The sequence below is a fragment of the Fukomys damarensis genome, unplaced genomic scaffold (genome assembly GCF_012274545.1).
Source record: "Fukomys damarensis isolate Sample0158 unplaced genomic scaffold, DMR_v1.0_HiC HiC_scaffold_14, whole genome shotgun sequence".
NCBI lineage: Eukaryota > Metazoa > Chordata > Mammalia > Rodentia > Bathyergidae > Fukomys > Fukomys damarensis.
The window spans coordinates 9,932,521-9,945,281 of record NW_022900926.1 but is presented as its reverse complement, the minus strand read 5'-3'; the positions used below and the strand labels follow the sequence as shown (position 1 = coordinate 9,945,281).

At 35.3% G+C, this 12,761-nt stretch overlaps 1 protein-coding gene across 3 annotated transcripts in view; it reads right to left on the bottom strand.

Annotated features, from left to right (window-relative positions):
• Lama2 (laminin subunit alpha 2) overlaps nucleotides 1-12,761 on the bottom strand; it is a 563,701-nt gene that overhangs the window by 184,565 nt on the left and 366,375 nt on the right. For all 3 annotated transcript variants that reach the window (XM_033763224.1, XM_033763225.1, XM_033763226.1), the window contains one exon: nucleotides 9,885-10,021. In XM_033763224.1, coding sequence (XP_033619115.1) covers nucleotides 9,885-10,021 — 137 coding nt within the window. The remainder of the gene's footprint in view (nucleotides 1-9,884; nucleotides 10,022-12,761) is intronic.

Genomic DNA, 12,761 nt, shown 5'->3' with positions numbered 1-12,761 from the left:
ATACAATCTGAAGACAAACCAGAGTATATTGTTTGTTTTATATTCTTCTTTTAAAGATTTCTGCTCTTGATTTCCAGAGTTCATATCTTCTTCAAATTTACTGAAAAAACCAAGTGAACTTCTACAGTGTCACTGGGAACTTTGGAGTCTATCATTTTTTTAGGCCAATGTATGGTTTCCTGGCCCCAAATCCACCCTGCGGGAGACCCACAGACACTGCTCCATGACCAGGAGTGGGATGCGAGGCATACTCAACAGGGACCTCAGCAGGACTTCACTCCATGTTGCTTCTTAGGACAGTTGCTCTTGTACCCTCCAAAGTGGAGGGCAGCCTCAGTGGACCAGCTCTGACCCCCAAACTCTGGCACATTACTTTCTGTTTTGTACTCAGCGGGTTACTGTACATCCTCCTCTAAGACATGCTAATGTCATCCTTCTTGAGGTGGGAAAAGGAGGTTGCTTTCTCTTAGCTCTTGGTTCCTTCAAGGCCACCCTGTCTTAGCCTACGGTGGTAACTACTCTTTTGCACTTGCTCTTTGAAGGACCTGTAGCTCTTTAATCCTCTTTTAGTAACTAATGGCTAATGAGACAGTTGATAATTCTTTATATTTCACCTTTCCTGCTAAATAAACTGTACGGTTCCTGTCTCCCAGGTGGATCCTGACTTGGTACCCAGGTGGGTTTGATCTCTCTTCTTGTCTGATTTCCACTGAATAGCGTTTATACTTTATCTGTGGCCTTAATCTTTCTGGAGCTGTTCCATTGTTCTCCTTGGAAAAAGACCTGAATCTGACTCTTACTTCTCCATCAACGTTATTTTTAAGTCCACTGGCGCTAGGTATCCCTGCTTCTGTTCCTACTATTTGTGACCTGCTAATCAGGCTAGTCGTTCTAGGATATGATGTAAAATTGCCACTTTTTCTTCCACTGTCTCTTACTGCCCATATGATTGGTGGAAAATCTTCTTAGACTGATATTAAAACAATCATGTCTTATTTTTACTGTTTTGAAAAGGAGGTATTTTTCTTCCTGTTCATTGATACATAGTAAAAAGGATGCTGTTAGGGACTGCTACTAGAAGTTATTTTAAATACAAAGGTCCAAAATGTGATTATTTATTATGCATTGGAAACATGTTCATAGTGTCCCAGGCATGGAATAATCCAATCCTGTAAAACATCATATACAAAATGAAATTTCCAAATTAAGATAATTTATTTACTCAAAATTTTTTTGCCAATTATCTTGAGTATGTATTGATTCAAAAAATATGGGCCATAATGAGAAACAAATTATGCTATGGTATGGAAAACTATAATCATGTAATAAAGTTTAAAATATTCACTGAGAAATCTTTAAGTAACAAAAAAATTGAAAATGTCTGCTACCCAATTATTGTTCAAAATGGAAGCACTGTCTCTTGAGGAATGGGTGACAATACAAATAGATGTTGGGATCTGTTCAATTCAGAAGGTTTATTTAGGTAGTTATCCTGAGGAATAAATGAGACCATTAGCTGTATGTTTAGATAGCACTACAGCCAGCATCAAACTTAAACCATAATCTGATAGAATGTTGGTTTAGCAATAGAGGATTTATTCACTATTCCTCTGCTAGTGAAAAATGGTTGGCATTGTATTCTACTTCAACAGCACCTCAGATGCTGTGTGTACTTACGCCTTAGTATATAGAAATTATCCACAACATGAACAGAGAGAAGCCATGCATCTTACAATTACTACTTTTATATTATAGTCACCCAAGCTTTTAAAAATATTAGAATATATGCTTATACATAAATTATGAAGGTTACATGAACTTAGGGAATTCTTCATAATAGTGAAATGTGTGGCTATTCAAAAATTCAGATTTTTAGCCGGTCATGGTGGTGCATGCCTGTAATCCCAGCAATCAGGAGGCTGAAGCAGGAGGATCGCTGTGAGTTCGAGACCAGCCTCGACTACATAGCGAGTTCCAGGTCAGTCTCAACTACATGGTGAGACCCTGTCTCAAAAAACAAATCAAAACAAACAAACAAAAAACCCAAAATTCAGATTTTTAATAATCAGTGTAGGAAAACATTCTTTAATCAACTTCAACCAGTATGAAATAACCACATTTTTGTAGAGACTTAAACTGCTCCTAATTTATTTCCTCAACATTAGGTATAAGCTTTAATTTCAAGAGTTTCATTAGATTTTGGTCATATCACAGGATTTTGTGGATAGAAAGAGATCTGTTTCCCCATGTCTTAGTCCATGAATCCAAGTGACTGACAGAGGGGATGCCTGAATCTGAAGTTGAAATGTGAACCATGAGCCGGGGAACATCAGGGCCCGGTTTATTTTGTTTATTTTCATTAGAAGCATTTGAAATTCTTGATAAGTTTTTGTTTTGTTTCCTGAAAAACTATGAAAACAAAACTATGACATTTCGAACTTAATGTCTCAGGCATCAGAAAAATAAGTATCCTGTCTAGTTTTTATGTAATTGGTCACATGACTAATTGAAGGCAGATTTCGGAACTGTTTTAAAGTCACAAGTACTCTTATTCTCTTCCAAGTCTGTGTATCCTAAGCAAGTGCTCGGATGTTTTATCAAATACATAAAGAAGGCTGTAGTTTGCAGTACCATGTGTGTTTGGCAGATAAAACAACCTTCCTCTTTACAGTGTATTTAGCATAGGCCAAAGAGGCCGCACATGGCCATTACGTTTCTACATTTTCTAAACTCAGTATTACTGATTAGAACGACTCCCATCCACACAAATGATGTCTTTACCTACTGCTCTTAAATTTAATGGAAGTACATCAGAGTCAAATCTTGACTCTCGTATTATATTTAACATTGAGGACTGTTCTCTTCTTTGTGAGCCATCTCTTAGTTTTTAGCACCTATAGGGTTTATTTCCACTATTTTAAGCTTACAAGCCATAAGACAGAACAACAAAATCAGATCAAAACACTACTTTTTTTTCAGACATTGGATAAAAGAAAGCACAGAACTGAGTGAGGAAACCAAATAAAGTCCAGCGCTAGAACTGAGTTGACAGAGAAAGCATGGAGTGTGGAGAAAATAAAGCAACTACAGTTCAAAAAATAAGCAAGTAAAAGAAGTTTGATAGTGAAATGATTCCAGAGATGTGCAGAAGAGGTCCCTGAAGTCTTTGGCTGAATGCTGATATATACATATAAGAGATGGAGTTCTATATGGTTGGTGAAAATGAAACATCAAAAGGCCCTAGACCTCACAGAAACGTTGGAGCAATTTATACTCCTAACAGTCAGTGCGGAGAGGCAGAGCGATGACTCCAGTAATGTTCTCAGAAGAGTCACACCAATAGTGCGGCTAACTGGTGCATAGAATCGAAGTTTTCCTTGCACTCTCTCTAATCAAACAACAAAGCGAGATTCAAAGGGATCTAAGTGGTCTATGAGCATCAAACTGCCTGACGGATAAAGTTCAACACTTTCTATGGGAAAACAACAGGGCTATGGACGTCACTCAGTGGTAGAGCACTTGTCTAGTGTACGTGAGGGCCCGGGTTCAATGTCACCAATATTATAAAAACTGTTTTTTTAAAAAAGGAATACAACAAAACCCTATTTACAACAAAAATAAATGTACATTGTCTAGTATTCAGTAAATTACAATTGGTAAGTCACACATTTTAATTACTGAACAGTTCCTCTGGTGTGAAAAGCTAAAAGTGTCAATGAGGGTCAAAATGTATAATTGATAGTGTGAAATAGGAAGAAAAGGGCTAAAAGAGTGGAAGGGGTAGGGGAAAGGTAAAAAGGGAGAAGAAAAAAATACGTGAAAAGGCAAAACATGGAAACAATGTCTTTGTAAACAGGGAAGCTGGAGCGGGTGAAAGGAGAGCAGGGGAATGGGAAAAATAAGAATCAGGGTAAGTCTTGTAAAGGTACAAGATCCCAGTGATGAATGTAACTGTACTGTGTACCTAGAATGGACCAATAAACAGTAAAGATAAAAAAATTACCAGGCATATAAATAATCAAGTAAATACAGCTCATAACCAGCCAAAAAATAAACTGAAATAATTCCGAAAGAAATGGTAGAGTTAGCACTCATCTTAAAATGTTATTATTTACAAATACTATAAATATTTTCAGGGATGAGTAAAAAGGAAGAGTGTAATGAAGGGAGAAATAAAAAACAGACAAAGATCCAAAATAAAATATTAAAAATAAACTATATGATATTCGAAATTAAAAATATACTCAATTATATTAACAACAGATTGAATACTGTAGGTAAAAATCAGTGAATTTTGACACATAACAATAGAACCATCAAAAATGAAAAAAAAAAACAAAAAAAATCAACCAATATAATAGAGACTTAGTGAGATGTGGGAAGATGTAAAGTGGTCTACTATATACATAATTAATACCAGAAAGGGTCCCTGAGGTTGAAGAATATAAATAAATTTACAGATATAATGACTGAAAATTTTCCACATTTCATAAAGACTGCAGTATAGAGCCAATCAAGCCAACTAATCCCATTAAAATTAAACATAAAACTCCAAAAAGCATCATTAAATAGCTGAAAACTGATAATGATGTTATATATTCTAAAAAAACATCTTGGAAAATTAAGGAAAGAAAGACTTTTAATAAACAAAAAAGGAAAGAATTACTATGTAGATCTGAAATGCTAGAAGCAATAATGATATAAATTAGAAAGATAGTTAAAGGAAGGAGAAAAATGATGTAAAATGAAATTTTGGATATAAACAAAGCAATTAACATCCTGGAATAAATATATAGGAAAAGAGAAAAGTTTTTCTACTTTAAAAAGATAACTGTTTAAATAAAAAAACGACATTATACTGTGCGGTATATAACATGAAGAAATAAAAATATATGGCAACAGCAGCACAAAGATAGGGATGGGAATTGGAGATTTGCCATTGTAAAGTTCTTACACAAATGTAAAACAGTCTAGTATTTATTCTGAAGCACACTCTGGAAAGTTAGAAATGTATATGCCCAAAGAAACACTAAATATATGAAAGCAATAGGTATATAAAATAATCTAAAAGCGAAGAGAACCAGTCATAAAGTTACTCAATCCAAAGCAATGCAAGAAATTAAAAAAAAAATGTATATCAGACAGGTCAAGCAAACAGAAAACAGATAAAGTGTGAAATAGAGTTAATCCAATCACACTAATACTGGTAATTACATTAAGTGTAAATTATTGAAATATCACAATTAAAAGGTCAAAGTATTAAATCAACAACAGACTGGGCGTGGTGGCACATGCCTTAAATCCCAGCATTCAGGAGGCTGAGGCAGGAGAATTGCTGTGAGTTCAAGACCAGTCTGAGCTACATAGTGAGTTCCAGGTCAGTCTCAACTACATAGTGAGACCCTGTCTCAAAAAAACAAAACAAAACAAAACAAAACAACACAACCACAAAAACAAAATTAAATCAACAACAAACATTTAAAACTACATTGCCTGAATGAAACATATAAAAAATATTTAAAAGAAAGATGGAATAAACAATAGTTTAAAAAAAATCTTTGCCACACAACTACCAAACGAAAGAAAATTATGATGGCTGCATTAATATAAAAAAGTAGACTTTGATACAGCAAGTATTTCTAGGGATGAAAGGATGTTTTATCGTAAGACTTTTTAAAGCGACATAATATCCTAAATATACATATACCTAGTATCACTGCTCCAAAATACGTGAATTAAAACCTTAGAGGACTGAAAGAAAGAACTAATAGTTCAACACTCAGAAACAGAAAACCCGAGCAATGAGAAACACTGACTTTCATGAAATATTCCACCTACCAATTCCAAAGTATGTAATATTTTCAAGTGGATAAGTTATAATAATTAGAAAAACTCGAAAAAGAGAGAAGAGTCAAATTCAAATTCAGCAAAAGGAGAAAACGTTTATTTCATAGAAGTTTTTTGAAAAATTGGCTGTGTTATTATCATACTATCGTAATGCTTATAAAGTACTATCCACAGTGGTGTCTACTCTTAGTTTTTTTTGTTTTTTGTTTTTTTTTGGTACAGGGGATTGAACTTGGGTCCTTGCGCTACCAAGGCAGGCCACTGAACCCCTGAGCTAAATCCTCAACCCTACTCTTAGTTTGATTCTGATTATTTCTTCTTTTTGTTGATCAATCTTTCTAGAAAAAGTCAACTTTATTATTTTTTTTTGCAAAGAACGAGGTTTAGATTTCTCTAAAGTATTTCTGTTTTCAGGGTGGTACGGAGGGAAGGGGAATGGGAAAAATCAAGAACCAAGAACCAAAATGCCACTGCTGAATGTGATCACATTGTTTACCTAAAATGTAACAATAAACTTAATAAATAAAAAGTATTTGTTTTTTATTTCAATGATGATCCAAACCCTTTTAGAAATTGTGAGGAGGAAATACTTTCCCAACCACTTCATAAGGGTAGCAGTGCACCAATGCTAACACAAGGAAAAACTACCTAAAAAATGGATCAATATTCCCGATGAACACAGATGCAAAAAATGAGAGCAAGCAAAATCCAACAGTTAAAAACAATAATTCCCATGACCAAATAGAAATTATGGAAGGACAGCAACAATGGATGAGCATTTGAAAATCAATTAATATTATTCACCACATTAACAACTTTAAAAAAACAACTTTTGTTGCATTAAAAGTAGCAGACAAGGGATGCAACAAAAATGCATATAAGTTCTTTATAAAAGCTCTTTGCAAACTAGGGATAAGAGGGAAAATCTGCAAACTAATAATAAAGGACAAACTAATAATAAACTAATAAAGGACATCTGTGGAGAAAGTACAAGTAATGACATTCTCATTTGGAAAAGACAGATTGCTTTCAAATTTACATAATAAATATGGTAAAGGTATTTCTATATCTCCTAATCAATATTTTACAGCAACAGGACAAGAAAACAAAGTGAAAATTACACAGCTCGGAAAAGAAATATACTATTTTTTCAGATTACATGATCAAGTAGAAAGTTTTAATGAAACTACCAAAAATTGAACTATGTGCTTGGAAAAGTTGCAGTACAGAATGGTAAAAATATATTTTTCCATTCTAGCAGCAAACAATTGAAAATTGAAATGGAACAAAGATTGGCATTTATGTTTGAGTCAGAAATATAAAACAATGATAGATTTAGTAATATATGTGTAAAGCATACCAGAAGCTATGAAGCATTATTGAGAAAAATTATAGAGGCTTAAATATATGCAAATTTATGCCAGCTTTATGCACTGGAAGATCCAATATTTTTATGATACCAATTTTTCTCACATTGATCTATACACTCAGTGTAATCCCAATCAACAGGATTTCTGGTAAAGAAACTGGGAAGCTGAATTTAAAATTTATATGGAAACGTAAAGTATGTAAAATAGCCAAGGTATATTGGAAATGAAGAATAAAGTCGGAAAGCTCAGAATATTCGATTTTTTTTTCCTTTCTAGAAAGCAATAGCAATCAAGATATTGTGATAAGGTACTGATGCCCCTCGATGAATGGATGGTAATGCACGTCTCAGACATATACTAAATAATGAAAAAACAAGAAATCCCAAAATGGGCCATGGACCTAATGTAAGAGCTAGAATTGTAAAATTTTTTGAAGAAAACACAGAACAGAAATCTTTGAAATTTGCTATTATGGTTTCTATGTAAAAGGCCCTCCAAAACGCCCAAACTTTGAAGGCCAGAGGGTCATCGGAGGCTGTCCTCGCTATCAGAGCCCTCCCCAAGGAGCAGAGCAGCCCAAAGAGCTGGGGGGACTTGTGGCCTGGGGGGGTCACTGAGGGCAGGGCCTGAGAGGGTGCTCTGGGCCCCAGCTCCTCTCTCTTCTCTCTCTCTCTCTCTCTCTCTCTCTCTCTCTCTCTCTGCTTCCTCGCTGTCCTGGGATGAGCAGTTTTTCCTGTGCCTGGCCCTTCCTCTAGCATTTCTGCCTTAGAGGCAGCCGACCTTGGACGAACCCACCGGAAACTGTGAACCAAATTAACGGCAAGCACCGCCTCCTTCAAGGTGCGGGTGTTGGATATTTTTTCCCAGTGACGTTAAAGTGACCAGTATACTTGGGCAAACAGGTATTTCTTAGATGGAAAATAAAGAATATAATCCATAAGAGAAAAATAAACAAGTGTTTATAAAAAAGTAGATGAAACTGCTAAGTGAAATGCAAGCTGTATTCTGAGAGACATAGAGCATTTAAAGGGCTCGAACATAGAATATTTGCAGAGCTATTGCAAATCCTTACTAAAAATAAGCAAAATAAAAATGGGCCAAGATTTGTAAATACTTCAGAAAAAGACTTGAATGGAAAATAAAAGATAATGATTTCTAACATCACTGGGCATTAAAAAAGTGCAAAAGGAATGAATATACTTCTAACAGAATGCTTAAAATTAAAAATGGTCACAACTTCAAGCAAAGATGTGGTGAGTTCTTGTGATAAGAAATAATAACATATCTACAAATGCTCGTGACCTGCGAATTAACGTTCATAGCAAAATTATTCATAATGGACTCATACTGGAAATGACTTAAACGTTTACCAAATTGTAAAGCAACAAGTAAGTTGTAGCATAACACACAATGGAATATGATTAAGCAACTAAAAGGAATGAACAATTGGTCTATGCAACAATGTGGATGGACTGCAAAAAATAGCACACTAAGTGAAAAAGCCAATCCATGCCCTCCTCCCCGAGGTGATAAGGCCAGCAGAACAGCAACATCACGGGATGATTCTGTCTCTGTGAATTTGTAGAAATGACAGAGCCACAGTGCAGAAGGGAAAGAGGTAGATGCAGGGTGGGTGCAGAGAAGCTGATCACAGAGAAGCACGGTGAATGGTTCTGTGACTATAGTCACTGCCGAAACTTGGCACTTTAAATGAGTGAATTTTATTTTATTCAGATAGTGTTGCACTAAGAGCTGATAAGAACCATGGACTCTTCACTTTCCCGAACTGGCTCCTCTTCCTTGAGAGCCCCTTTACTACTAGTTGGTATCAATCATCCATGACCTACTCTATTTCAAACAGGACACTGGGGTCACCCTTACGCCTCTGTTTCTTTTCTGACAAACCAATGCGTTCTTGTCATTTTAGGAGCCTTTCAACATAGCCACTATGGATGAGGTCCAGGAGGCTCCTGGCCTTTCTCAGGAGTGTTTTCCTAACACTCTTGTCAGATGTTACCCTCCCTGCTAATGTGAATGCTAACATGAGTCTGATCGTGCCCCCAGTTTCTACGCTTTATCCACAAGGAGGATATGGATGAGGTCCAGGAGGCTCCTGGCCTTTCTCAGGAGTGTTTTCCTAACACTCTTGTCAGATATCACCCTCCCTGCTAATGTGAATGCTAACGTGAGTCTGATCGTGCCAGTTTCTACGCTTTATCCACAAGGAGGGCTTTTCTAAACTAACAATGGTTAACAATATGATTTTCAGGATCCTTTCACTTATACCCTAAAATCTACAACCTAGTAAATTTGGAGACAATTCCTTTAGATTTTTGGGAAATTACTTTCATTTTTCATATCCTTATTCTCTGAAGTTGTATTTCATTGTGGCTATCTAAATGTAATAGGTGATTCCCAGTTTCATTACACAACATTTGGTTCTATTTTTCCTCTTCTATCTTTTAGTTTTCATGGATACAGAGGCACAAATGTGTACTTAATCTTTCTCCGAAGTAATACGGAAGAATGGACCAATGTCTACAGTACATTCTGATAATTCTGTATTGATTTGAGGTACGATGTTGGGTTTTGAAATGTTCGGTTGTAGAACTATACTGAAACAAAAATCTATACCAAATTATCAGATGAATAATGTGATTCACTCACCTTACAGCCAGTGACGATGCTGTGACCCCAGGTATTGGGTGCACATGAAGAGCACCTCTCTCCAATGGTGTTGGGGGGACAGATGCACTGACCCGTTTGGGGGTCACAGTTATTACCCAGATGAGAACAGTCACAGGCTTCACAGAGGAAAGAGGGAAAACAAAGAAAGGTTAAATATTTTTACATTTAATATATATGTTGAGCATTTTTATCACAGTGATTTGTGTTGTTTTTTCATACTCATATGTTAATGAATCACCAGAGGGGAAAATGCCTTAACTCATTCATCTTCATATCACAGTACAGTGCATTTCACAGAGCAGGTGTCCAGTTAATATATGTTGTAATTCATTTAATAATTTAAAGTTAAAGCAGGTTTCACTTTCCTATTAAGCTTGAGAGAGAACTGTTATTATCAGATTCTTTATTAACTTGAGTATCATATACCAGATACTATAAAGTTTTAAAATTTTATATCTATATTTAAGTTCATTAATATTTTTCTGTGGTATAAAGATTAAGTTTTTGTTCCTGATGATGACACTGATTGTTACTAAAAACCAATAGGCTTAAGAGTTTCCTTAAATTTAGTGCAACATGTATATTGTTATAAATGACACCCATTGGAATGTTGCTTGCAGATATTTAAAAACAGTTGAATTACAGATATTGTCTAGATATGAAGATGCTTTTAACTTCTTTTTTTTTTTTTTGTACCAGGGATCGAAATCGGGTCCTTGCGCTTGCGAGGCAGGCGCTGGAACCACTGAGCCAAATCCCCGGCCCACTTTTCACTTCTTTAATCACCAAATTTATTTTTCAATAGGTATTTCATTTCTTCACTTGTGGGAATGACACACAGAGAGTCAAAGTTCCCTACCTAATGTATTCTGTCAAAAATGCAAAATATCTTTTGAGAAGATCATGAAAGCCATCCTAACAAGAAGCACATACCACTTCTTATCTATAGTGGACTCAGCTACTGAGAGCACTGCAGTGCAGTTTTTAATTTCAGTGAAACGAAAGCGTGAGAAGAAACACCAAATACAGCACTTGAATTGAAATGTAAGACTAATTTTATGAGAACACTTTTAAGCAGTTATATGATGATTAGATCATTTTAACCAAATACAGTTAGGATCTCTGATTAAGTTCACTTTTTCAGAGCTCACAATTATCACTGCTTGAAGCTTTGCATACCAGCTGTGAAAAATGTTTAGCACAATACTTGACACAGAATAAATACTAAATGTCAGCTGTTACCATTTTTGTTGCTGCTAATTTTAAGCAAGTAGATTTATTTTACATGTACCATTCATTAAGAAGAAATATAGTCAGCATTATGTTTAAATTTATGTGCTAAAAATGTCTTAGGATAGTCTTAGTCATTATTTGCAAATAGAAATTCCCTAAGTAGATATTTAATGAAATCATAACACTGAACATCTAAGGAATTAGTTACTTTTCTCCTGCAAAATGCAATGTTTATGGCAGTTGATAATACTAGTAAAGATAATAATGATGATAAACATGCAGCATCAGTATGTTAGGCATTAGGCTAAGTATTTGTTAGCTATTAAGTCAACTGACTCTTACAACTCTATGGTGTTGATACAGCTATTATCCTGATGTGAGAGATAAATGTTTACAGGAGAAAGTGAGATCAACTCACACAGGCAATGTCATAAAACTAGGTACTAATGGACCCACTACATAAATCCAGGCTGTTTAGCACACGTCTTCTCTCAATCACCATGTTATCCTGCCTGATTTGTGCTTTTTTTCCATTGTTTCTCTAGCTAAGAAGCATATTAAGTTTGCATTTAGAAAATGTTACCATTATTTCATAATTTTAGATAATATTCTTGGTTAGTCGTTATACTTGAATATATAGTATATCAATTCATATTATGGAACAATGTTAGGAAGAGACTTAAAGAATAGAGTTTATTTTAAAACAACGCTTTATGACTTTTTAGTATATGAAGGTATTTGTTTAAAGATTATATACAGATTCATAGAATATCTACAATTATATTCAGAATAACTTACAATGGCTAGTTTGTGAAAAGAATCGGTCTAAAGAGCTGGAGAATGTCTGAAAGACACCAGTGCTTTAAATGATTTTAAATATTATTTCTATTGATTTTCACATAGATTTGCTATAGTCAATAATGATGTTTAAACATCTTACCATGATGCTGAGAGTATAGTACTGAAGTATCATTAAGATTCAATCGATGAGTTTAGTAAGCAAAGGTAAGACTCAACTGCATGGGTGTTGGGATAGGGTTAATTCTAAATTAGTGGCATTCGCATCAAAACTAATGCTCAGCTTTACTTGCATCTGTAGTGTGCTAACTGGTGTTTCCCTAGTCCGTTACTTTGTGAAGTCTCTGGCTAGACCTAGGACATACTTCAGGGACTCATGGTCACAAACAACAACCCACATTTCCCTATCAACTAAATATCCAGACCCACACTGTTCCTCTCCCCCAACATCACAGTTTTTAAGGCAGCGAGAGAGTAGATAGAAACATTTTTGTACTATAAAAAAAAAAATTTTCCTTGGTTACTAGAAAAAGTTTTAATAGCGTGGGAGTACAGTACAAACTAAGATAACAGCAAAAAAACCCAGAACATTTGGCTTTCAAGCTGCACAGTCATTGAGTAACTGGCCAAATAAAGGCCACAGATAGAGAGGGACTCGCCAGAACCAGAATCTGCAGATGGAGCCTTTGCAGCATACTTGCAGGCATAGTTGCTGTCAGGCAGTGTTTCAAATTGCGACGTGTCTTGCATCATATCTTTGCTGTCAATGTACATTTAACAAAATTAACTTTCATAGAAGCCAAGTCACCAAAGCCAAAGAATGCA